This window comes from Gymnogyps californianus, chromosome 20, assembly GCF_018139145.2.
Source record: "Gymnogyps californianus isolate 813 chromosome 20, ASM1813914v2, whole genome shotgun sequence".
Taxonomy (NCBI): Eukaryota; Metazoa; Chordata; class Aves; order Accipitriformes; family Cathartidae; genus Gymnogyps; species Gymnogyps californianus.
The window spans coordinates 9,609,319-9,636,926 of NC_059490.1; the positions used below are offsets into that span (position 1 = coordinate 9,609,319).

At 46.9% G+C, this 27,608-nt stretch overlaps 1 protein-coding gene across 1 annotated transcript in view; it reads right to left on the reverse strand.

The window, feature by feature from the left end:
• Positions 1–6,032: 6,032 nt before the first annotated feature.
• TBX4 (T-box transcription factor 4) overlaps positions 6,033–27,608 on the reverse strand; it is a 35,742-nt gene continuing 14,166 nt past the window's right edge. The window contains exons 4-8 of the mRNA XM_050908951.1: positions 26,214–26,361; positions 12,788–12,940; positions 8,875–8,963; positions 8,043–8,284; positions 6,033–6,655 (exon numbers count right to left, since the gene is read on the reverse strand). Of these exons, the coding sequence (XP_050764908.1) occupies positions 6,033–6,655; positions 8,043–8,284; positions 8,875–8,963; positions 12,788–12,940; positions 26,214–26,361 (1,255 nt within the window). The remainder of the gene's footprint in view (positions 6,656–8,042; positions 8,285–8,874; positions 8,964–12,787; positions 12,941–26,213; positions 26,362–27,608) is intronic.

The window sequence follows — 27,608 nt, forward strand, 5'->3', positions numbered from 1 at the left end:
AAATATTCTTTTTCATCTCTGCTGAACGCTGAACTGCAGCATGTTGTTGTCTGCCTTACGTAAGATAGAGGCTGTTAAGGGGAAAGAGTAGTTTTGCACATATTGTTCTCCGCACATGTTGTTCTCTAGTAAATACTTGTCAAAGGATGCATCCATTCCTGCTGGCAGGGTCTAAGGCTTAGTACACAAATTTGGCCCAGTTTCCTGCTATCAGTGTAAACCACCCAACTAGAAGCTACATTTGTCAAATTTTGTCTTTCGGAATTGTTAAAATCATTGATGTCCAAGCAGATGGTGCCGACGTTCCACATAATTCTCTTTTTAAAAAAAAAGACTTCCTCCAGTTTGTACATACAACCCCACTGAATATTTCATCAAAACTGTAACAATGTATGGCTGAAAGCCAAAAATTAGTATTTGCTGAAAACTAAGGAAAACGGCAACAAAAAAAACAGATGAAAGAAGTTGGCATTTGCAGAATGCTCATTCAGACCTCTTACCCATCAGTATTTTTGTGTGGAACAAGAGCCTTTTGACCTCTTACAGCTATTCCTCCTGTTTTCATTCCAGTGGGTTTTGCTTTTCTTTTGTTAAAAAAGTTTCTAATTAACAGAAGTCAAAATTATCCTGATTTTAATTGAACTAGCGTTATCAGCACTTTGCATTAATTAATACACTTTTTTATTTCCTTCTCTCAGGACCCGCTTCCAAGGCAGACTCAGGCTCAGGAGTGTAATTTTCAGCCCGGAGGGTCTGCCTTGCTGCACACCCTGCGTAAATCCACCGTGACATTTGAAAAGTCAATCTCAAAAGTAGCCAGACAGGTACGTTTGCTGGTCGTGACTGGAATAATGGTCTTTCTGACAGAAGGCAGGTAGGTGGGCTTGCTTGGCAGCCGTAACCGCCCAGCCCCATGGCACAAAGCTCCAAGGGTTTTAACTTCCCTTGCCGTTACCCCAGCAGTTTCTCAACGGGGTTGAGCAGCCCATGCCAAGTTTAATTTTAAACTTCACTTCGGTTGAAATACAACACAGGCCGGCCTATACTGCACAGCGCTGGTGCAAGGAGGGGCTGTGAATCCTAGCATGAAGCTGCCACCTAAACGCCAATGCTTGCAGTGACTGTTTTATAGGCAGAGCCCAAGGGACGGTTGCTCTCGTGACAGTGTTTTCACATTAAAACACAGTTCATGTTGGACAAGGCTTTTTGCTTTTGTTGTACCGTTCCCAATATTTTCTTCTCTTTCATTTTTTAATATTGATCCTGTACTTTGTGGAAAGGAAACCAGTTCAAAACCTTACTCTCTCCACCAGCAAGTCACGGACTCACGATTTCTCTTCCAGCCTACTATCACAGCAATAAAAACCCTCAAATCACATTGAATTTAGGCTGCCTCTTGTCACAGTCAAGTGCATGGCACCTCCTTGGAGCAGGTCCTTAAATTAAAATATCGTAAAATTTTTTTGCTGTTCAAACACTACTGCAGAAACATGAGTGGCCAAGGAGAGAGGAGTTTTTTTCCTCCTGCTGGAATTTTTCACTATAACCATCCTCAGGGGAGTTCTCATCTTCAAAAGAAACATTCTTTCTATACAAGCTGCAAAAAGAATTATTTAATGACATCATAAATTAATAGAGAGAGGCACAAATTTTTCCAAAATGTGGAGAGAGAGAGAAAAAAAAATAATATTTGCCAAAAACACCCCAGCTCTTCCAGACTTAGGCCTCTCTTGAGCCTGTGAGCTGCCAATGATACCAAATTGAATGGTGGGGCTTTTGGCATGACTTAAGTTTAGCTTGTTTAAATTTTGGCAAATATTCGTATTGCTCACATACTCAGCAAACTGATACAAATATTTGTTCTATTTAGAGTGAAGTCCAAACTCAGTGCTGGCATAAGTGCTGTTGGACTCGGTGGAACTACGCTTGCTTGCGCCAATATTAAATTTGAACATCTACCTTAAAGAAAAACAGAATTAAAAAATCCCCTAGCCTTTTAGGTGCAGATTAGAATACATCAATGGAAAAGAGACCTCATGTGTATCCAAGTTTTCCTCGCTTGCTAATTTTTGCCTTGATCTGATTTGAAATGGACCTAGTTTTTCTGCGCTTGGATTGCCATTCCCTGCTACGATGCGACAAGCCATCTAATCAGAGCTAGAGCTTAAAAAGCCTCCACACACATGAAGTTCTCCACATTCTTGAGAAGTAAAAGCTACTTAAACTGTAGTAAATCAAACCCGGACACAGTAAGCATACTTGATCTATTTTAATGCTGTGCAGGTTGTTGGGATTTTTTTTTAATGATGTCCACAGTTTAGTGTTTCTGATTTGAAAAACGAATAGACCAAATCCTCAAGGATACTTCGATATTGCTGTGCTCTCTGTTTCTGAATGCCCACAGCTGGGCAGCACGCTGCCAGGCAGGCATCACCGGGAGCGATGCTGCACAGCCGGGCGCTTGACGGGGAGTCGCACACTCAGCAACTGCCAAACCTACCCAGATGTGAAATGCAGAAGAAATGAAGCGGAACCTGGGTGCCTCATCTGGCCAGACCAGTGCTGCCCGCCTTGCCCATGAGCTTGCTCTTGGGATTGGATACCTAAACAGGTTAGAAATATTGCAATGAAAAAAAGAAAACCCCCAAAACCAGAAAAGAACAACACATTTCTATTCCATAAATTAATACAACCAGAACGTGCTTTGGGGATGTGCTAGCTATGGATCTGTGCTCAGGTCGAATGTGATTTGTAAGCTGACCACTATTTAATGCTATCTAAATGCTTTTATCAATGTCAGGCAGAAGGGGGATCCTACTAACTTAGCTTTTGCCATTTAGAAATGGGAAATCTAGTCTAAGTGGCTGAGCTAGATTCCTCTCTTGAGTGGAAAAAGATCATCGCTAGAGAATGATTCATCCCATTTTAATCTAAATGCCTGATCTCTCTCCACTGACTATAAAAGGAGCCCAGATGACCAGATCAGCATATATCCAAATTTTGCACATTTATGTACTAACTCAGCCTTTTACAATTAGGTCCTGAACTCGCAAATATCATGTACTATTTTTATAACTAAAAGCTTGTTATTTGCCACAGGGTTTCACAGGGCGCTCGCTCAGCTCCAGTGGCTGGTTTGAGGCTGAGCCTCGCTGTGCCCTTTACAAAGGCTGACAGCAGTGCCTGCTGTGGGCTTGCAAGTTAAAACTTGGATTAATTACATGTTCAAGTCTCCTCTACATCCCCTGCATTAACTGAAAGCTGCTGGAACGATTCTTATAGGAGTTAACTGCCTTAAATCAATAGATATTGCATTGATGAGCAGAGCCATATGAAAAATGGTTAAAAATAGAAGCAATGATTAGTCATTAAAAATGACATTGTTATTCTGTGAATCATATTTGTAAAACAGGTAAAAGATCCAGTCTAGTTTGTCATTTGGACTCTGGGCTGCTGACCCCATTAATTTTTAGGTTATAGTGGCAGCATTTGTCTCCTTTAGTGTTGATTCAGTGTCACTACGAGAAATGAACTGAGCATTTCAAATTATGGGTAGTGACACCCTCGGACCTCTCCCCCCGCCTCCGACCTTTAATTCTTCACTATGCTCATTGTAACCGATCTGCGCGTAAGTACAGGAGCAGCATTTTGGTGCTCTTGTTATCAGGCCAGTGGCTCCTTTTAACTTAGCCTAGTAGTGCTCGGTGTATTCAGATCAATTCATGTGCCCATTAAAACAAAGAAACATGAGCTGCTATCATCACAAACAAACCAAAACCCTTTAGCCTTGCAGCGGGCAGTTAAAGTTTGACGGTGTAGCTTTGAGATGGTAAAAAAAGGTTCAAGTGCGCATCTTGGGGAAGTGTGAGATTGGTATATTCGGACAGCAGGAGACAGAAGAGAGACGAGGCATCCAGTAATTCATCACGGAACATTTTTATACTAATTATTGAAATGCACCCAGAGACAGCTTATAGTAGTAAAATGACTTTATGTTCTGATATGTAAAATAAAATGTCCATGCTATGTAACAAACATTTTAAAATTCCATACCACCTGTATCTAATGTGGTTTCTAATAAAGATTTATCTGTAGTATATATGTTTTTTATCTAACCAATTCTTAGTTTTTACATCAAAGGTGTGTAATAAAAAAATCTTAAATAGATGTCTTTCCAAAAAAACCTTGCAACATTCATTTTTATTAAGTATTTCATTCGTAAAAAGCAAAGCTGAATTGGACACGTGGCCTGCATTTGTGATATATATATATTTTTATATATATATATATAAAATATATATGTATATAAATAGCTATTCAGCATGCAAAAATTGTAGTGATTTCCCAAATCTGATTACAAAATCCACACCAGTCACACACGTAGTCTGCTGAATGGGTGTATGAGCTTGTCCTGGTTGAAACGTGACCTCCACTTTAGTGGCCTCAGGGTTGTCTCACTGCAAGCAGCCGCCCTCATCCATCAGCCTCTCTTCATTGGAATGGATTCATCAAAACGCAGAAGTACCTCCCGACTTCCAAATTTGTATTTCAGCTTTTTGCCTTTGCCCGTTTGGGAAGCGGGGGTGGGGAACCCCCCCCCCCTCCCCGCTGTGCATGACTAGAGCTTACGTGTCGCGCTCTTTAGTGGAACCAAACTCCCAGCGTCACCTCTGTGTTGCCATCCCTTGGGACAGCATCGCCTGGGAGCTCAGCGGGATGGACACACTGCAGACCGGAGGAGGACGCATCCCAGCTCAGGAGCTTTTTGGGTGAAGGCAATGAGAGTTTCGTTCCAGAAAGAGCGCAGCTTGCTTTCCCAGGTGAGGCTGTTTTCGCGCCGTGGCTGTCGCTGAGTGATCCCTCCTTACCTCGTAGGGACGCTCTGGTAGGCAAAGCCAGCGCTGAAGGAGTCAGTTCAAGATACTTCCACAGTAAACAATAGTAGCAATGTATACACTGGTTACAGATTTTTACCTGTTCTACAAATATTTGTACACTGTAAAGCCTGACAGGTAATGGGAACTCTTCCCACCCCACCCCACAATTAAGAAAATATTACTATATGCCTCCTTTATGCTGAAAACAATTCTTTCCGAGTTAGCTGCAAAAGAAAAAAACATAGCACAAAAGGCGCGTTTCAGCTGAATACGAAAGAAATCAAGGACCAGCAAATACAGAAATCGTTTCTGGAAAGTATTAGCGACTTTTAAGCTTAAACTTCATAAATATATTGCAATAAGCAAGTGTGGTTCAATCAATGGATGGGAGTCTGAAGACACTGGGTCTGTTCCTAACACTGCAATTAATTTGCTGTTTGGCCTTGGGCATAACGCTTCGCTTCTTAGCTTCCCACAGCCACGAACGGTGGTGTTGTAGGGGGAAGAAAAGACATTTGTGCATCGGTGCCTTCTCCCCTCCGCACCATGGCACGAACCCTGCGCCGCGCCGGGGAGGTACCGGAGCGGCACCGCAGCTCCCTGACCCCACCGCCGAGCCTCCCCGCCGGCCCCTGCGCTCCTACGGCTCCGTCACTTCCAGAGGAAGAAGTAATTTCTACAGATAAAAAGAGCTAAAGAAGTGCTGCTACAGCAGTCCTTGAACTACGCAACCGAACAGATCGCTTTTTCCTTTACGTTTTGGGATGCTGTGACTTCATGAACCAAGTACCGTAAAAGTGAAGCTCATATTTTTCCCAAATAGCCAAAATTTGCTCATGGATGTTTAATATTACAAGCAAAAGAAAATGACTAGCTACTTCACTTGTTAGTCATGAAGATGGTTTCTACTGGATCAGTAATGAAGACGCAAGAATTAATTTATTCGGGAGTCAGTAAGAGACTGATGAATCCAGCCCACCGAGACAGGAGATGTAATTCTCTGTGTGTCTGAAGATACAAGCTCTTCACCCACACAAATCCCTCTGGAAATGCACATTTATCTCACCGAAGTGCAAGTTACCCACAGGTATCAACACTGATTGAACACTGTCCTGGAGCAGTAACGTTGGCTGTGGCATCGCTTGGCCGTCAGAGTCATCCGTCAGTCCAGTTCTCCACAGTCCCCATCCCTGAATGATACTGCAGCGATGACTCCCTCGACAAGGAAAAGCTTTGTGAGTACAGGAATTCGTTCGCCGCGTTTAGGTGCGGAGAGGGGGGTTTTCTCTCGCACACAGATGGGTGCACCCTTTCCCTCGGGAAAGATGAAGAAGGAACGCGCTCCCGAACCTGAGACTGGGACAGCTGGTTGTAGACACTGAAGTGGCTGTTACCTGGTGGCTGCGAGCCTTGACCCGTGATGGACGGGAGCCGCGGCATCATGGTGGTGGCAGTAAAATGAGCAGGGAAAGGCTGGTAAGGGACAGTTTCCATTGTCTGAACACTGTAGCTGGTGTAAGGTGCGACAGAAGTCCACATATTGCAGCTCAAGGGGGGAGGTGGAGGCGGCAAGTCGTCAACCGTTGAGACACCAGCAATTTCAGCCCCAGAACTAGAGTACATGCACGCTTCCCTCGGAGTCACCTCGCTGCAATAGGAAGGGCTTAACATCTGCTGATCGTACGGAGGCGGGGAACGGAAATAGTGATCGTCTCCTACAGAAGAGGAGGCTTCCAGGTAAGAGCGTTTGCAGGGCAGGTCCAGGTGCCGAGCGCTTTCTGCAAACAAAAAAAAAATGCATGTTCAGGAGCCGCTCCCGGGCGATGGCGTTTAACAGCAATCTGCTAAGAGCCTGGGGTGGTTTTATGGAGTCCCCTTAGAAGCCGAGCATGCGATCTGTGATTACTTCGCTAAACAACTGGTGCTTTTTGTCAGATTAATCCAGTTAAACCATTTTAGTTTGGAAAGACAATGTACAACGTCAAAAAGACATTGTGTTGCAAATGTCAGGCTAATCCCCTCAGCCTCAAAGCATTCTGGTGACATTTATCAGGCTAAGTGAGTGACTTGGGCTACTATTCTCACATCAGAGATTACTTCACCTTCATCCAGATAACAGAGGTCCCTGACACTCTTGCAGTGTTACTCCTGACAAATTCAAGAAGTCTCTTAAAGGGTCTTATCGCAGCCTGCCTTCCTGTCATTACAAAAATGACTATACATTTCCCAGATATTCGTGTCAAAAGCTGCAGAAATATTTCCAGATAAAGGAGCCCTTTCCCAGTCATCAGTCCCTCCCTCAGCTTTACGCTGAGAAGCTGTAGCCCCTCGCCTACAGATTACGGTGACCGTGGCTGTGTTTACCAGCAGCTTTCTGTTAGTTGTTAGGAATATTCTCCGGATGAATTAGTGAATTCATCTGCAGATTAAACATCTGCTAAAATTACACATTTGCCTTGCAGTCCTCATTACTGCTGCTGTTAGAGTCTTCACTTGCCCATGATCAGAGGGTTCTCACAGCTTAAATAAATTAGTGGCCAATGAGACATGCAAATAGGAGGATTTTTTTCTGTGCAAAATTTTTCTGTTTCACTTCAAACATGCCATGATCTCATCTGATGCTGGACTAAAAGGAAGAGAACGTAGTTACAGCTCACTTAAACTTGAGAACTAGTGGATAAGAAGAAAGGGATGCTTACACCCAGCTACCACAGTCCCACTGATCTGCAGACATCGAGAGAATTGCTAATGGCTTCATCCTGGAAAAGTGCTGAATGTGTATAACTTCATCAATGCTAATGGCAGTGTCAGAACATCTCAGGATAGATAAGGCCTCCTCCAAACAATTATTAATTCAACTGATTCCAACAATGGATAATTTTCCAGTGTAGCCTCGTGCCATTTGAATTATGCATTCTGATTATTTTTTTCGGCTCTGACTCGGAGTCTGAATTTGCCTTCTATGGGACAAAGCCACTAATAACTGCCCAAAAACCCAGCTCTTGGGCACTGACCCTCCAAAGCACTTTGATCACATCAGTATCTTTGAAGATCAAGGCCTAAGAGACCGATCCAAAAAGAACTGGAATTACGAAGAAGTCTTTCAGTGCTCATGCTCTTAGGTTTATTTGCTGTAATATTTTTCTAGCTGTAAACTTGAGTTACCTCTTCTTTTTAGGCAATGATAGAAGAGCCCTGAATCTCTCTGTGCTGTGAAGGTGTTGAGTGGCAGATCTTGAGTATCTGAAGCTGCAAATTGCATGTGAGCACCGTTCTCATACTGATAATGTTGAAGGGTCTGGTGATTCCCATGAAGTGGGTTAACATCTGGCTTTGTTGAAAGCTGGCCATGACTGGACACCAACCTCTGCCTCATGATGCTTTTGGAAATTACTGGATATTCTTTGCTAAAAGAAGTGAGAAAAATTATTGCCAGTTAGACCGCAATCAGCATTAACAGAAAGATGAAATATTAGTTTGGCTTCCCTAGAGCATCTCCATCCAATGACTTCAACACCCTTTGCCAAATACGATGAACTCATACTCATCACACTCTGCTGGGTGTGGGCAAGCGTTATGACAACACACAGAGTGTGTCACTGAATTACAGGAAGAGCTTTTCAGGGGTATAAATGGCATTAAAAGCCCTAATGCCCTCAAGCACAAGAAAACGTGATGCCCCCACGGTGTGGGCACCTTTTAAGTTCTTCTTCTCCAGAGAGGTGCAGCACATCAGCAGCAGCAGGAGGATTAAAGCCCAGCTGTAAGGCTTACTTCTGCACAGGGCACGGGTCTGAAGGGTGCGCTGGCTGCCTGCGTGCTGCACACCGCCTGCCCATAGACGCTGCCTGGGTTCAGTGCACCCACGCACGCACGCACGCACGCGTGCACACGTGTGCACGCTGCAGCAGCTCCCCGACCCCGTCGAGCCAGGCAGGAGGCCGCCCCGCTGAGCACCTCCTCGCCGCCGTCCCTCCTCGCGCCGCTCCGCTCTTACCTTTGCAGTCGTGCCACGCGCAGGTCGCTGTCGTCGCTCCCCCTGAATCCCTTGGCGAAGGGGTTGTTTTCAATTTTCAGCTGGGTTATCTTTAAAAGAATGAAACCAAGGGTAAAGCGTTTGCAAGTAGATCAGACCAACGGGCGCAGCAGCAGGACCGAAGCTGTAGGTCTCTAGGTGCCCTGTCCTACGTGACACCCCGTGAAACGCAGAGTCCACGAGAGTTTCAGCCGTCTAAAGACGTGGTGGCAGAGACGGCGTTTCTGCATTCAGCCCTGAGAGAGAAACTGAGCTGTGAAGTTCGGTGCTGGATCTTGCAGAAGCAACTTTTAAAGCTGGCAAAATTGCTGATTGTGAATGAGGACAGGAATGCAAATCTCCTTAAGTCTAGGTCCTGTGTTCTTCTTCTGGGCTCTTGTTAGCAAGAATATATTTGTCTGATTTAAAAGAAGATTTCCTATGTCTCCATGTAGAGACCCCTATTCCTTATGGTGTGGCTCTCCCTCATTTCCATAACAACTTTATATATCTTTACATTCTTCATTCAGTCATCTTTTCTCTGTGAAAAGACTAATAGCTCAAATAGTGAATTGTCTTTGGGCAAGGGAAAGTTGCTACCTTTTGCAAGAATTGCCTTCCCCCCCAGGAGCTGCAGTGTATTCAAAGGGTCAAAATGCCTTAGAATTGACTTAGACTAGACTTAATTTTGATGGAGCTCAGCTTCTGTAAGGGAACTGTGAAAACTCTGCCATTTCATGAAAATTCTGTTAAAAAAATTCTGTGTGAAATTTCCTTTAAAAATATTCACTAGCTCATCTGTCTTACAGCCCCAGTAAATACAGTTTTCCCTTCCCAATCCTGCCACCCGATCCCTTCCCTTTATAAGGCAGGTACAAACCAAAGCTATACAATGGTCAGGAATGCCGGGAAGGGGTACGTAGTTGTCCAGTGAAAAATGAAAATAAACTACCTCTTTAACAAAGGATTTTGTAAAGTCAAACAGGCAGTGAACAAGATCATCTTGAGCGGGTTTCAAGAGCTGCAAAATCCCAGAACAGCACCAGAACATTTGTAGGGACACAGGAGCTCCTAAAAATATCCCTTTTCCGCCTCCCAAAGAGATGTACGTGTGTCTGTGCACAAACATACGCCTAAGGCTCTTTGATAGTAAGGTTATAGACAGGTCTAACACATATCACGGACAGAACTGGTCAGAAACAGGTCTTATTAATGTCCTTCCCTACTAAAGGACACCAGCGTGTAGGATCATCTCCTTGGGCACCCGGTTATCACTGAAAAGACCTTTTCCAGGAGGAGGAGAGGTGACAGCGCGGCAGGACACTGGTGGGGAGGTGAGGACACGGATCTCCCTGCAGCCCCACTGCCCTCGGGTCCCCTCTCTGTCCGAGGCAGCGCAGCCCTGCTCCCCCCTGCTAGCCGGCCGCGGGCTTGCACCAGCCTGCATCCGATTTTAGTGGTGAGGATAACAAGCAAGTTCTGCGTTCGGATGATTTTCCAAGAGTATTGCTATAACCAACAACTACACTTTTAGCAATGCTGAAAAATATCCCTCGCCGAAAAACTCCTGAGAAAACAGCTGGCTGGTTTCTGTGATGGAGAAGGAAGGTGGTGACATGTGAATTTAACCAGCCTTGAGGGCTCGAGCTTTTCCTCTCTGCTCCCGCAGCCCACAGTGGCTTCAGGGTAGCTCCCAAACAGCTGATGAACCACAAGAAGCATAGGGCCCTTCCTAACCCACAGCCCAACACCAGGTTTGTAGATCTTAATTTAATTTTGTTATTTAGTGACTGTGGTTTTCCTCTGACATGAGCAGAACCAGGGCTTCAGTCCCTCCTTGTCACCTTCCCCTGGCTTCATCCGACCCAGGAGGGAGTTTTGGGGAAACACCTACACCTTCCTCACCAAGCTGTACTTAGGGGTAGCCTCTATCATCAGCTTTCCATCTCTGGGAGCCCACACTCAGCTCTGTAACCACAACTCCCATTTTTTGTTTAGAAAGATGATTATTCGCAAGGACACTTCTTGCTAGCAGGATATTTCTGAGCTAAAACTAGTTCAGTGGTTTGTTTTTTCTAAAAGATACCCCGATCAGGTTTTTAATTGTTAATGCCTAAGAGAATAAGTAAAGCCATTCAGATATTTCTCTGAGGTTGTGATTTTCTCAAGAGCACAGTGAGGTCGTGGCGAGACCATCTGCCTCCCGCTCCTCTGCTGCAGACCGCCGTGCTCCCCCTCGCCGGGCGGCATCCAACCCCCCCAGCCTGCAGATCACAGAGCAAGAGCTGGGCAGCACCGGGACGGCTCCTCACAGGATCTTCCCAAAAGAATTAGGGCTCGTCTGGGACATTGTCCCTAAACCCCTCAGGTCCACTCTGTGCTGCCACCCAGCTACCAGCCTCCCCCCGGCAGTGGTTGTACAGCAATGACAGTGGAAGTGTTAAGTTTATGAAGCACTTTGGGAACCTTAGGGATGAAAGGCACTATTGACACGCGAGACATTTTAAGTAGGTATTAAATAAGCTCTTTCGAGCCTTTCTGGTTAACCATGTTTGGGCAACTGGTCATTTTACACCAACAGCTACAACTTTTCAAACAGGATTCACTTCAGTGTCCAAATAGGGACTTTTCCCCCCCCCCCCGTCTTACCATAACACACACATCCATGTTTCTGCTCTGAGTCTTTTAACTGGCTTACTAATTGCAAAATCTTGCAAGGACTCTATGCTTCAAGCATCAAAGGGCATACAGGCATCCTGCTTGGGAGGAAAAGGTCTGGTCAGATTATTGGGGAGGAAGAATTTCACGTCTGTGCCTGTTCCTGTAGTATTTTCCTATGAGTGTGTAGAAAAGGAGCTGAGACAGTAACACATGGCAGATTTCACATTCGGGGTGACAGGAGGGCTCCAGCGGTGCCACTTCACTCCGCACCTTTATTTATGAATCCTGATGTACTTTAAAAACTCCAATTAATCCTCATACAACCCCGCAGTCGGACTTTCCCGTTAGGAAAACTGCAGGGGAGCAGGAGCTTGTGCAAAGGCAGGCAAATCGGTAGCAGGATTGCAAACGGAGCCTTGCCATCCCCTGCCTGGCATCCTCTCCTCTCCCTGCCCTGGTGGCAGTGCACCCGCTGTCACGGGGAGGTGACAATTAACTGTCACATTGCTGTCCATCCTGCTAGTAACCTGGGTTGGTAAAATCCTCAGACAGAACGCTACCCACTGCCGCCACTACCAACACGCTCAAAAAAGAAAAGAAGCCAAACCCCACAATACAGGGGTCTCTGTGACACACACCCAATGCGCAGAACCAAGCCCTTTGTACTTTATATTCCCCCCAAAACAAATCCAGCCCCCCAGCCCCCCTCCTGCCTTCACGTGCTAACCACAGCGCAGGCTCTTAGCTGCGTTTTTATGGTTACATTCCTCGTATGTCTCACTAAATACACATACTATAATTACTTTTCACTGTAGATTTATGAACAAGCTTTACTAGTCATTATTAGATTTGCTCACTGTTTTGAATGACATCTTAGCGTTATGAGCACGCCAATTCATTAGTGTCTGGACTCACGGGGTTTGCCAAAATATTGTTACCCAGCGCTGTTCATGCTGCTCCTTAGCTGCATCCTCTGGCTCGTCACTCTTGCTTAACGCTGGGACGGAAACTTGTCTTTTAAAGCAGGCATTTTCTGCTGCACAATAGCAGCATAATAGGCTCACCCCTTCCCTCCGAGCAAACAGATCCTGCTCATCAAAGCACAGCACCACAGCGACGTTGCTGTGCTGCTGCAATTTGGGAGATCATTTCGCAGCCGTCGGCAGCAGAGAGCTGCGAGTTGCAAAAGCCCGCGAACAGAAAGTAAGCACCTTTAGCCAGAAAAGCACCCTACCTTGTGATTCTGGTAGGAAGTCACCGATATAAAGGATGTCTCCGGAAAAACATGGGTGCAGAAGGCTGTGTTCTTCGACCCGAAAGCATTGTTCTCATCCGCCTTCACAATATGCAGTCGTGGTTGGTATTTATGCATTGAATTAAGAATGATCTGAAAAACAATTGATGCTAAAGTGAGAAATCCAATCTAAAAAAAAAAACCAAGACAGACTTTACTAGCAGGACACCAAAGCCCACTAGTGCTCAGCTTTAGCTTTGCTTTCACATTAGAGGGGAAAATTACATTATATAAATGCACATGAACCAAGACAGAAAAGGGATCTGCTGCTCTGGCAAGCAGAACTGAACTTAAAGCTTTCCTGGTAAACCCTCATTTTCTTACTGCTATTGGATAGAGTCAGTCTGGGTGGAAAAAAAGTCATAAATTTTTTCCCAGCTCATGCTGAAGCTGTACAATATGTATAATTCACCAGCAGACTGGTCCATAAAGATTCCTAATAAATACTTTACTGAGCTGAAAAATACACAGTTTAGCAGAGGCAAAAAAAAAATCACACAAACCACAGGAAAAAAAAAAAAGCAAGCTATTTTTCTTTTATCTGCTGGTAAAAGAAAACTACAAAAGAGGAGATTTTTTTTTTTTTTTCCTCCTGTTTGTGGAGCGGCTCCGTGCGGGTGGCTGGGTCCGGGCACCTCTCGCAGCCACCCTGCGGCTTCTGCCCTCTTCTCGAGTCTCTGCGAGTGAGAGGCAGGAGCCGACCAAGCGCTTTTTTATGGCGGGGGCTAGGGGAGGCGAGGAAGGGCTGAGGTCCAGCGGGGATTGCCCAGCCCGGGCTGAGGCCAGCGCGGGGCTGCTCTGATGGAGCATTAGGGGCCGAGCGGGGCTGCCCAAGCGGGGAGCGGCCATGCTGCCCGTCCCAGCCTGGCCCCGCAGCATTGATCTTCCACAAAGAGGGGATGTGCCCAGATGCTACAGAAGAAAATGGTTTTAAAAAATGGAATCTCTTTTAAGAACTGGGATGGTTTTAAGAAAAGCCTTTATTCCTTTTAGTGGGCAAAGAAGAAATACTGCTTTCTCCTTGTTTGCTTGGCGTAACCCTTTTCAATCTCTTCTTCCCTCTCCCAAATTGGCTAATTGAGTCTGTCCTCCCCGAGCCTGGCTGGTCCTAGAGGCGAGGGGACCTCCAGCCAGGCTGACACCCCTCCCCTTACTGGGGTGCCCAAAGCAGCTGGCAAGGACATGTCCGTCCCCGACGGAGACACAGGCAAAGGGCCAAGTAGGGAAGACTGCAATGGGTGGTGTCTTCAACTGGTGGTAGATAAAGGGGTAGATGGATGGATGGATGGACAGACGGACGGACAGATGGATGTACACAATGCAGCAGAACAGCGTCAGTTTACACTAATCGTGGATTTAGCCAATTTTAAATGAGAATTACTAAGAAACAGAAGACATTTGCTCCGCGATCGGCTTTTGTGTTCGGGAACCCTTTCTATTTTGTGCCCGTCCACGCTGGGGAGAGCTCGCAGTGGCGGCGCTGCTCTGTGCGCTCCAGCTGGGACGGGAGGTAGCGTATGGAGCTCGTGCTCTTTAAACCCCTTCGTCTGGCTGCACGTAACTCTGCCCACAGTAGCTGGCTGCATTATATACCACTTAAATGCAATTTTTATTGTTGACATTTTCCAGACAACCCTCCCTGCTCCCCAAGAGAGAGAATGAGGAATTTTTGGCATTTTATCAGCTTTGCATCAAGTCTCTTAACCACTTTGCGGCTGTTGATGTGCAGGGTGTAGATCTGAGAGGGTCGGCTCAGGTTTGAGTTTGGAGCCTTTTCTCTGCTTTCATGTATCAGCCACTCGTAAAACAAAGCCAAGATGAATAATGCCAGAGGGCCAAGACTTTCATAAGAAGGGGCATTTTAATTTTCAATAATTAAGAGTTGAGCCAAGCTGATAAATAATGGTTGTCTGGAGCAGAAACTGCGGTGTGCTAAGCTCTCCTCACCGCCTGTCCCTGCCTGCCCAGGTCTAGCACAGACGGGTGACTTGTCCCCAGAGTCAGAGCAAGTCAACAGCAGGACGAAGAAAACAATCTTAAACTGAGATTTCCAAAGGGAAAATTACGCTCTGGACGAATAGTCTGTATTCCCCCTCCAAAGTAGTATCCACTGGGCTATAATGACCCCCTTAAAAATATTTTTTTTTTTTTGTTATAACCTCTTTAAACGCAAGGCATTCAAACAATTTCTAAAATGAACAAGACAATACTTTTTGGAGCCTGATAGACACATGCAGGAAAAGATTTCTGACAAATGCTCAAGGTTACAGTTGTGGCTGCAAACCTGCCTGGAGGTTCATCATGAACTGCTTGGTATCTGCGGGATGTTTGGGGTGGGGGACCGTAAATGGTTTAATTTCGCCACTGCATTTACAAGGTTGGGCATTTCTGTCCCTTGCACCAAAGTGACTATTTGCCCGCGTGTCTCAGTGTAAGTACCCGTTGGAAAGTGCCGAATTTCTTTGAGTGCGCGACCATGAAAGGAGGTGCCTTGAGATGTGCCAGATCAAAGCCAAACAGCCATCACTGAGCGCGAAACATGATTAATAGATGTGAGAACCGCAGAGCTCTGAGGTTAACTTCATCGAGTCAGTGTCCACAGAGGCGGATGGGGAACAGCTTCCAGCAAAGCAAAGCCCCATAAAAATATGCCATTCTCATATGTCAAAGAAAAATCCCTTCAGCTATTTGGCAGAGCGGTCAGCACGTCAGGTTGGGGATGGAAATGGGAAGTCGTGGTGCTGTTTCGGATGGGTGCACCCTGTGCCTGCTGCATGGGTGATTTCTCACATCTTTTTGGGGGGGCAGCGACCACTCTCCGCACACTCACAACCAACATTTCACAGGCTTGAAAACAAGGACTTGTGTACAGAGGCTGCGTCTGCACACGCCTCCTCCTTACTTGTGCTTGGTGTAAGTCTCGTGCATTCAAAAACCCTACAAATCATTCAAAAAAGCCTCCCAACCCTTAGCTGCAAAACACTGGGGCTGTGCAAAGTGAAACTCCAACAATTCAGGCTAAATAGTTTTCAAGGCTGCTGTGGAAAACTGGTCACTGGCTAAAAATACACAAAACAAATGTAAATTCCACTCCGATGACGAACATCAGTGGAAAGATTAACTTAAAGAATTGTGTCAAAAATGAGAAGTATTTTAATTGACGGGACAGAGCATGGCTGCTGCTGGTCAGTGCCGGGCAGGCAGGGCTTCAGCAGCAGCACGGAGCAGGACAGAAGGTGATGTAGGAGCTCTCAGCTTCAAAGATGACGTTAAAACAATAACTTCATATTTTCCTGTACTTAGCTTTTTCATTGTGAGGGCATGGGGAGATTAAGTCAGTGTCAGACACTGTCACGCACATTTTAAAATTGTTTTTGGTACAAAACGTAGGTAGTCTGAAATAGGTTAACTACTGAAAAAGAAACGGTGTTTGTCTTGTCTTGCCACGGAAAATAGTTACTGGTGTATGGGTTAGAGGGGAATTTTAATGTGACAACGGACAAGGATACAAAGTTAGTAAGGGAAACTGGAAAAGTGTTTCTTGAGCAACACTGGAGCATGCTGGTTTAGTAACTGAAAGCCTCTCTCTGCATCTTGGGATCGTGTCTATTTGCCTATGAAAGAAACAGCTCAGCTTACACAAGATGGGGGCATATTTAACAGCCTAATAAACGTATTTTTTTTCCATATCAAAAAAAAAAAAAACCCAAAACCCAAACAACCTAACAAAAGGTAAATCAAACAGATATCCCTACCTGAATCCTCAAATTAGATGGACAACCCCAAATTTAGGAAGGGGATATTGGCTTGACATCCCGACACGGGCCCCCCTGGGGATACCATCTCCCACCACCGCCACACAAGCACTCTCTTTGCCTGGAAAATACACATTTTCCGGAAACAAAATGGCTGCTAAAAAATACCCATGTGGGTAATGGCAACCTTCTTTAAGAGCATCAGTGCGGATGACGCCAAAAGGCTGTGATGAACCACCTGCGCTGCTGCGGGGACCCAACGGCGGGGACCCTCCTCGGGCTGCGCCGGGCGAGACCCAAACAGCTCCCCTGGTATCTGAGAACCATCGTACGCCTCTCGCCTCCCAAGCAGGCACCGTGACGCACTGCCTGAAGCAGGCAGGGATGCCTCCCCCTGCCCGCGCACCTCCCCGCGTCGCCACGTAACTGCGTTATTGCTGGCCAGAGAGGAGCCAAAGCGGATCTCGAGGGTGATGTCACTTCTACCCCCTCAACGTCGCACGTGCAGACCAGATTGTGAGGGAGACGAACTCCAAAGTCAAATGTGAGCTTACACAAACAGCTTTTTTTTTTTTTAACAACTCCCCCCCGTCTCGCTCCTTTGTGCTGATCACACAGTTGGCAGCTGGAACTTAAGCTGTAATATAGCTCAACTTCTTTATTTTTTTGGCATTCCCTAGTCAGCAACAAATGTCAAAAAAAATGGTGTCATTTGCTCCTTCCATTTAATTTTACTTAGGAAAACATACCCCTTTAGCATCTAATCTCGCACACTGCTGAGTAATGTCGGCTTCAGGGCTTGAAGACATTTGCCAGTTTGCAGGATCGGGCCCAGAGGCCAGAAGCTTAGTGGAGTAATGGTACTGCTTTGCTTGTCACAATGCAAACTTGCCTTGAAATCACCAGTAAAATGTATTTACTTTCATATGAAATTTGGGGAGTTGATTTAAGAGCGCTCCCTGTTTCGCCAAGGTATCAAATGTCATATGATGCAGTGGTTGTTATGGCAACTACCCTTTTTATATTGAATAGTAAATGGCTACAAAAAAGCCATATAATTTTATGGTTGCTCCTGGGGGATCACATAACTAATATAAAATCTCTCATTTTAATATATTTTCTGCTTCTTTCTTCCTTCCTTCTATTCTTTCAAAGTGAAAAAGCCTTTGAGCTGAGGCTGGCCCTTGTCCCACACCGTGACACTGAGCTGGGGTGCGAAGGACCAGAACAAAAACCTGACGATTCAGCCTCCTGCATGGAAAAAAGACCGCGTTAATCAACGAGGCTCTTCCAGAATCGCAACCACTGCTTGCAGTTCATCTTGATTAATATTTAGAGCATTCGATGGTATAAGCCATCCCAAACCTAACTTTTCTTTACGAGTAAATGGTTCAGAGATGCCCCACACCAGTACAGGAGTTGCCCCGGCTGCGCTGCCCAGGATGAACGGGACATCTCCAGGGGAGAGATGATGGGAGCGCAGTGCCACCGCCCCGGGTCAGCTGCCCTCACTGCATCCACCTCGGGAGCTTGCAGAGATGCATCACCCCAAAGCAAGCAGTTAAAATCACAGAACCATTTAGGCTGGAAAAGAAAAGACCCTTAAGATCATCAAGTTCAACCAAATGAAACGCTGTATTCAGACAACCGCGACAGCAGCTAAAACACTAGCTCTAAAATTACCTAAACCTCATCCTATTTATTTTCAGTCGTCTCCAGGAAAGGGTTCACCTTGCCTTGCCCAAAGCCGGGCCGCCTCGCAGAGCCGCCCGGGGCAGGGCTGTGCTGCAGTACCCCATCGATGGTGGGAAGGGGCTCTTCCCAGCCGGCCCCAGCCCTGAAGCCGGCCGGGCTGCTCCCCGCCGGGCTGCCGGAGGAGGAGCCTCCCAAACCCACACGTTTTCCCTGGCAAGCCGCACAATGGGGAAAAAAAAGAAAGGCTGGAAAATCCTGGGAAAAGATTCAACATGAGCTCAGACAAATTGTTCCTTACGAAAGGGCCAAAGCTGGGATTTTTTTTTTTTTTTTTTTCCCCTCGGTCTTTTTTCATCTAATGTCAGCTGAAATTTGTCGTAGTGTTTCCTGGCCTTGTGATACAGCTTTGGTGTGGAGGAGAAGTCCACCTCCACACCAGCTCACGAGCATGTGTTTCTGCATGGACAGGACAGGGCGGACCCCACCATCCACTGCTACGTGAGCCAAAGCACCCCCTGCACCCCCCCCCGCTGCTGCGTGGCCTCGTGTCACCCGTGGACGCAAAAGGTCTTTGGCAAGCTGTAACCTCTCCACTTGCCCTTCTCCAGGCCAGCTCCCCACCCAAGACTGGAAGGCAATTTCAGGATCTGATTCTAGTTAAACTTCAGTAAAACCCACTGCATTTGACTCATATAAACCAGTAATGTAACAATAAAAAGATTTAACACAAGAGATGTAAATCTTCTTTTCAACCAAGAACTCCACTGGTCATTTCTTACCCAGCTATTTAAATTGCACACTCGGATCTATTCATCCCTGCGAAACACATGCCATCCCCAGCAGCACACAGCTCTGCCTCTTTTTTTTTGCAGGAACAAAGCAGAGAATGTAAAACTTCACGTTGGGCTTTATAACTTATTTGGACACCACTACTTCTCAGATCAGCTGTAAGACATTTCTTAGAATGGATGGTTAAAAAAAAAAAACCAACAAACCTTTTCATGGAAATTCTTTCAGCAGAAGACTTAGTGATGCTCCAAAAAAATTGACTTCAAATTTAGGGCCAGACAAAAGGGTTTTTTCAAGTTTTAAATGGACTGAGGAAAAAGCTAGTTTAGTAACGGGAGATATGTATATATATGAAATTCTTATATATTTCTTATTTTTAAATATAAATACAAGAAAAAAATATTTTTTATCTATATTCCTTATATATATATAAAGAATCATATATATATACATAAGAAACCATACATATATATAAAAAATAAGTCTTATATATATAAATACAAGAAATCTTTAGCTGGGAATAAGGATGTGAAACTGCTCTCTTGCTACAGAGATACTACAGCACTGCTCGAAATGAGGACAAGCGGGGTGCAGCCAGCGAGGCCGCGTCCCTTCCCACGGGCAAGACGCTGCCTGGGAGCTGCCGTGGCCCCGTCCCTTCGGCCGCAGGCAATCCGGGGCTGTGGGAAGGCTGCTGCCGAGGCGGCACATAAACCTCATACCAGCGCGCAGCGAGGAAACTGCTTGGCCGCAAGTCATAAAGCAAACAAATAAAAAAAAAAATTCTAAATAAAATTTAGGGTTTCGTAAGATTACTAGGACATTAACCTAATTAAAGTGCCTGAGTGCGCCTGCCGAGCAAAGACAGAAAAATGCTAAAATTGAATTAATAAAAAAAAGAGAGGGAAACCCCAAGACTAGGGGAAAAATTAAGTCTTTCAGTGATAATCAAATAAAACCAAGTGTGCAAATAATAAATCTGGAGAGAAATAACAAACTCATCAGCATTAAAGAGTAAAGCCATCAATATTAAAGAGTAAAGTCAGTAAATAGCAGATTTGGGTCAAGAAAACCAGGAATATCACAAGTGACAGACCATCTATAATATCCTGTAGCTTTAAACTTCAGTAGGTTACATCTCAGAAACTAAAATAACCCCATACTTTAAAAGCAGATAAAGTCCATTACGGCAATTAGAAGACACCATCAGCAGCCAAGGAGCAAGGTAGGTACAGGGTACGTAACATAACCAAGCTCAGCGATACTGGGGGGGGGTTAAATTAAATATCTACTTTTATTTGTCACAACCTCCATTTCTAATCTTCATTTATTACTTGTCTTTTTTTTTTTCCCCCGCAGGAATATCTTTATAAATTCTGTAAAAAAAGAAAATCATTTCCAATTGATCTGGTCCCAGCTGAAACCTGCCAGAAATACTGATGTGATGCTATCGCCCTTTCCAAGCTGGCCTGGCTGCAGAAGCCCATGAGAAAGGCTGAGTCCTCTGGCAGAGGTTTAATTTCAGTGGAGTCATTAACAAAACAGCAACAACAAAAGCAGAAACCCCTGATGTAATGTGCTTGCTCCCCTGCTATTTTCCAGCGTTACTCCACACCTACGAGCGCTGGCCTTACGTGGCTCTGCGTGTTCACAGCCTGCCTAAACCCAGGGGGAGAGCGGGCCTGAGAGTCAGATAGCGTTTGCTTCCAGACACATTGCATCTGGCGAGACGGGCTTCCCTCGGAGCTGCCATCCAGCTCATCGTTAACTCCTCTGGATACTGAAAACCCCACTCAAAAGGTCCTCAGGAGAAAGATCCAAGCAAAGCTGGGCTCCGGCGCTGCCAGCACATCTCTGGAGACAGCTCAGGAGCCACCGGCCCGCAGCCCTCCCCGATGCCGTACCTAAAGCTGGCACTCTTCATGGCCAGATCTCTCACCGATGCCTGAAAGGCGTCCTCATGTCCTCCCTATCTATCATGTATAGAGTGTAAAACAAAATTAAAGTCTGCCCTAATTAACAGCCTCTGCTTCTTTGCAGCCGCCCTCATGTTTAAGGACACTGCTTACCCCTTTCTGGGTAGTTTCTAGCCCTTGCTGCTCATCCTCACCATCCCTCAAGGTACATTAAGTACCTTTATGTGCATTATTATGCACCTTTATATACATTATTATGTACCATTAGCAGGAGGCCTGGCTGCGCCGGGAGGTTGTTCACCGTCGGGCATGGCACGCCGCCCGGTGCTGCGGGCGCTGCGGGGCAGGCAGCCCCCGTGCCCCACGCAATCCCGTGGGAGCAGGGACCCTTCCTGGCACCCTCGCCGGCTCTGCCCACTGTTTAAGCCCAGGGCAGCACTTGCAGGATCTCAGGTAGCCAGGGCTGAGGGCCTGAGTGTGCCGTGGGGTTATTACGGCTATCTGTGCCGTTGCCGTGCCCCAGGCGCTCATGCTGTACTGCTCAGCACTGCAAGCGGGAAAGAAAAGGGATGATTTTTGCTTCAAAGAGCTGCCAGTCTCAGCAGCTTAAATAATACATTGAGTCAGGAGATGAAGAAAAGCCCAAACAGTGAAACAATACAAAAGCCTGATTGATTAACTGAAATGAGTTGCACAGGAGAACAGCCTCACTGCGGGGCCGAGCCGAAGCCCCTCTGCAAACCCTCCGTGCCCCTTCAACGGCTTCACACCCGCCCTGAGCATCCTTCACCTGGTGGGGCCAGGAGTGGGAGCTGCCCGCGCCGCCCTGCAGCTCGCCGGCCATAAGGACCATCTCACGGGCACCCTCCACTCTGCTGTTTACATACTTTAAACCTCTGAAGAAAGTGGAATTCCATTCATGAGCATTTATCACTACAGAGATACTCGTCAGGACTCGCTCAATATTTCCCCATATGCCCTGAACTAACCTTCTGAAAGAAATACAAGTATTACGTTATCCTTTCCAATTGAAAGGTTATTTTTGTGCATCATCTACAGCTGCTGTTAGCCAACTGACCTGTTAGGACATGCAATGATATAACCTGGTTCATGATGAAGGAGTCATTCCCATTTTTCACCTGGAAAACACAGGAATGGGTAAGGGATGTGCCAGCCTTGCACGACGTGCTGGCACTTAAGAGAGTATCTTTGTCTCCGCAGACAGACCATATGCAACCGCCTATTATTCACGTGGCATTAGAGAGCGAAGCATCGGCTCTGCCAGAATCACTAACGCTGTCATTCACCAGCCCCGCGTAAATCAGAGTCTCTATCAGGCTGATTATCTCTGCATGTAAAGATTTGAAAATACATAAATTAAGATTTTACTCTAAGCATAGGCGGCTTACAATGCTTTCTTTAGGATCAGACAGACCTCGCCGTAGCTAAACATTACAGCGGCTGCTGATTTCTTAATCCATTCTCAACATGAGCATTTCTCAGTTGTTAAGCCTGGTGTGAAAGAAGCCTTTCATGGTCGAAAAATCCCCCAAGAGGAAAATATACAGCCCACATTTTCAGGCTGTGGTGCGTGAGCTGGGCACAGGCTTACCTGCCGCAAACCCTGCTGAAGCAGAGGGGTTTGCAGGCAGATTACAGAGCTCTGCACTTAATTTCTTCTTATTTAAAATCTGCATGTTTTTATGTGTCTGCATTGAAAAATGCCTCCCATGCCTCTGACTGTAACTAATAATTTACCGCAATAGATAACTGGCCAGTGGAAGAAGCAGGAGTGAGGTTTTTGAGACTGAAGAGGAACAGTTGGTGGCTGGGTGTTATGGGCTGGGTGTCAGAAAGCGAGGCTTTCCAGCGCCGCCTGTAAGGCATCCCCTCCCGCCAGCACAGTAAATAACCTTCAATCTAATTCCGTGGATTGCAGCAAGGGCTTCAGCTCCATGGCTTATTAATTAAGCTCTTTAACTTATTTTAAGCCTCAAATGTACCTACACTTCTCTTTATGAACTCTGTGGGGCTGCTTGTCCCTGATGTTAGGTATTACAGCGCACAGAGTCAGGGCATGGATTCATTTATCAACGAATTCCTTGAAATAATGCAAAATTTCTGCCCGATTATTTTTCAGGTGAGATCCCAGGTGCCCAGGAGCCAGGCTCAGAGGAGCTGCGCCCCACGCCGTGATGTGTTTGCCCTTCCAACCTGCATCCCTCCCACGCCACACACGGCGGCTGCGGACGGGGATGAAGCCCAGCAGCCTGTCATGCTCCAGCTGCGTCTGCGACCACAAGCGCATAAAATCCACCACGTCCTTCTTGCGAGATCCCCGTAACACCACGCACGCTCCAGCCTGACCCCAGGATCAGCTCCCTACGCTCGATGTTAACCGGCAGGTGAACAGGCAAGGGAGCTGGAAGAGCTCCTTTCTTTTTGCCCCCCAAATAAGCGTCTACCAAAAAAACAGTTAGTCCAGAAAGGGAATATTTAGTGCAAAGATATTTCGCCGTGCGCCTCTCCCCTGCCTCCTCGCCCCTCCTGCCCCCAAGCAGCAAGCGGCTTCTGTCCGAGCCCCGCACATCGGAGCACGGCAGGGGCTGGAGGAAATTGCTCACAAGCAGCAAAGAGCTGCGGGCAGGGCTGGGCTCTGCGGGATTTTGGGATGCCGGGAGGAGCTGGAGCCTGGGATGGTGGGAGCCAGTTAGGGAGCCCGGTGCCGCGACACCTGCGGGTGCCCGCAGCGGCCGAGGGTGCCAGGGAGGGCGAGCCGGCACAGCTTTGGCTGGGCAGCTGCCCGCACACCAAAAAAAGCACCAGCGGCAGCCTGCAGAAATCATCGCTCGGCGTGGTTTTGAGGTTTGGAGAAAATCAAAGACAAAAGGAAATGGCAGGCAGGCTTCGCTGGAGCACGAGAAGGCAAACAAACCCTGTGGGTTTTCTGACTTGTTTTTCTTCGGGAGCTTTAAGAGAGCGTTTGCAATCGCTGGGAACAAATTCCTAGAAATGAGAAGCTGTTATTATTCATAATGTAATGCCTTCGCAGGCAGGGCTGGGAGGACTGCGCTGTGCCGGGCAGACGCTTTGCAGGTACTGCCTGTCCCAGGGACATCGGCCACCCATGCAACAGCAGAACAGTTCTCAGCATGAACTGATATAGGAAAATTCACGCTCGCCTGGTACAGAGTCCCGCTCTCCTCCGTGTGCACAGCAAAAGCGGAGTGCCTCTTTGCTAAAGCAGATGATTAGAAGCTTAACGAGGAGCTGTCTGAGAAGGGGCTAAATCCCATTTAACCAGGCAGGTTGTCAGTGCCTGAACAGCCCAGTGACCTGGGCACTTAAAACAGGTTATTTCAGGCATTTTCCCAGCAGCGAGAGACTGGGTGTGCTGGGCTGTGGTACGAGGCTTGCATGGCACAAGGGGACGGAGCAGGGCTCGTTTGGAGCATGGCCACTGCATCATGCCGCAGGTATCACCCCAAAACACAAACCAGGGTCCCCTCTGTGTCACTAGGGAAGCTTTGTGGGAGGACAAACAGGCTGTTTATTAGAAGCGGGGGGCGGAAATCTTCCCTGTTAAAACGCAGCGTTAAAATCACAGTTAAAAAATGACAGTCAGGAAAAGCAAACGTTTAAAGTTGCAAAACCAACACTGCACATCCTGTTTGTTTTACAGCCACATTGAACATCCTGTATGTTTTACGGTTTACATTTTACAGCATAAACAGTCATATATTAAGCTACACAGTTAACCAAGAGAAAAACACGGGAGTAAAAAAACGCCACGTGCAAAGCAAGCAGGTCGGTACGGCTGTTGACACCAAAACGTCGGCTTTTGTGGGCTTTACCTAATTTTTACTGGGCAACCCTTAACGCAGTTGTTTTCATTTCATTTCCGTGGTGCTTTCCCCCTTAAAGAAGAGTGAAGGGGCGAGATCGCCTGTGATTAATAATGTCAGCATTAAATGGTCCTGATTAGCCTTTGAAGTTCACACATGTTTCACCGGGGTCAGTAGGTTGGGGAAGAGGGTCAGTGCCCGGCGCAGCTGACGGCTTCGCGCGGGGCTGGGTTATCACCGTGTCACGCTGCCGGAGCCGGCTCTGCCGCGGCACCGCGGCAGTGACACGCGGGATAGGCGCACTTGCTTTTTGAAGTTCGAAATTTGCAGAAAATTACGAATGCAGGAAAAACTCTGCATTTTTCACAGTGTTTTAAGCTAGTAGGGTCACCCTGCCTCTAGAGTCAACCACATAAAGCTCTGTCTGATTTAGCTTTGTCAGCATCGCGCTTTATGTATGGCTTTTAGGTGGCATCAGGACCATTGGCTCCACGTGAAAACCTGCTCTTTAAAAGCTTGATGCATGACCATTTTGAGCAAGACAGATACACCCCTTCTCCCTCCGCACGCTTCTTCAGGACTTTTTCACAGCCTCCCTCACCCCCCAAACTGCTGCTACTTAAAAGACTGGCAGGTTAAAAACCGCGTTTGATGATACAAAGTAGATTCTCTTACCTGTGGTACTAGGAGGAGCTGATGGCACTAAACCTAAAAGGATTTTAAACTCTATCTTCCCTTCCTCCAGCGAGCAAGCTTTGTTTATTTTCACGTGACTTTCAGCTCAGACAGTGCAAACCTGACAGGTCTGTATTTTTATACACATTATCTAAGCACTCATTTGCCTAGCAGGCTGGAAGGGCCCTTGTGCTAAGTTATTAAATGCACTGTGGTAGATAACTGTGTACTTCCCACTTCTGCATTCGCAATACACATGAATTAAGATTTTCCAAATAAAATACTTCATCTTTTATAGAGCTGCCAAAGCCAGCTCGGAAAATCATGAGTTTATGCAACCTGTTTCTGCGAGCTGTATGTACTGCACGCAGCAACAGCCGGGCTGAAAATCCCACAGCGCTGCCTGGAAAGTTCCTGGGCAGAAAATAAAAGGTCGGTGGCATCCGGCAGGACACGACCGAGCAAGTCAGAGGCTGCATTTCCAAGAGCAGGGGAAGCACGCAGGCAGCAACCGCGGCCCCCCTCCCTCAGCATTAAACACTCCCCACCCAGCAGCACTGGCAGCACAAAATAAATGTTGCTCCTCATTATTAAATTAACTGCGATATCCCAACCAGCATCCCAGTCCAGACACAAATTCAGCGTCGCGGGCCCACGTCTAACCAAAACCCTTGCAGAACGTCTCTCTTACATGTCCAAAGGGATCCAGGTGGTTGTTGGTGAGTTTTAGCTTCTGAAATGACACCAGCTGCCGCATCCAGTGCGCTCCCGTGGCCGGTGAGTCGGGGTGCACGTACAGCCGCCCCGGCATGGCCGGCTCTGCCTTCCCGGCCACCATCCTGCAAACACAGCGGATACAGATTGCATCACCTCGGCAGCGCTCACCAGCCCAGACGTAGGAGAGCGTTTTGTCCTTGAACTCAACCCAGCAACCCTCCCGCCAGCCCTGGGGGGGTGCACTGGGGCACGGGGGCTCGGAGAGGCTCCTGCTGCTCGTGGGGTTTCAGGGCTCCTCGTTTCAGCATCACAGGCTGGCCGAGTAACCTCGTCTCTGCTCCTGCGTGGTATTTCCTTGGGGCAGTGTCTCTACCTGGCAATTGTGTTGGCATTGGTCAAGGAGGAAAGCTCGTCTGCACTTTTGGAGAGGATGAAGCCTTCAAAGGCCATTCTACAAGGGGAAGACGGTCTCACACACTTCCCCAGGAGAAGGTACCTGTGAGCAGGAGCAGGTACTGGCGTGGGTGCACCCTCTGCAGCCGTGCAGGGCTCCCACAGCCCCCAGCCGGGCGGCAGCTCTGGTGGGAAGGGGCTGCTCCCCGCTCCGGAGCTGCGTGCTGGCACACGGTGCTGCCCCTCGTACCCTTCTGCCAGCTCCCCTTGCCCTCGCTTCAACACCACCACCAACTCTCACGAACACAAAACCCAGCCATGAGACATCACTTAATGGCAACTCCCCCTTTACTGTGCATTGTTCTCCTCTTATAAAACACCAATAAAAGCAATGTTACCAAAAACAACAGAGACTTTCCAGCAGCAGTAAAATGAAAAGGGGAAACAGCTCTAGGGCTGGCAAAAGCTAAATTAAATGGAGTTAACAACTATCCATCATCTAGGGCTTAATGGTTAAAACACAAAGTGGCCGCCGTGCCGCAGAGGCCCTCAGTCCACTCCTCCTACCCAGCGGCACTCCAGGACAAAAGCGAGCGGAAAAGAGATTTTTTAAAACTAGAGGAGCCCTAATGTGCAAGTAAATTATTACAGTTTTATAGGATGTCACCAGGCTCGTTCCCATTAAGATGACTATGAAGTTTTCCATTGCTCGTCTTTTCACCAGGCAGCAGTCGGTGGAAGGGTTTGGGAAAAGCACAGCGAACAGTCGCAGTGAGGGAGGCTGCTGGGCGTATTTGGGGGTAAAAATCAAAAGAGAACACAACAACATGCTTCCTTTGTCAGAAAGCAAAAATCATAGCTGCCCCTCGGGTAAGTAACTTTACTGTCAAAGGCACAGGGAAGGAAAGAGTAACAGAAGGAACTCCAGAGGAAGAATGAATTAAAAGAAAAAAAACTCTAAACTGGATCGGGCATT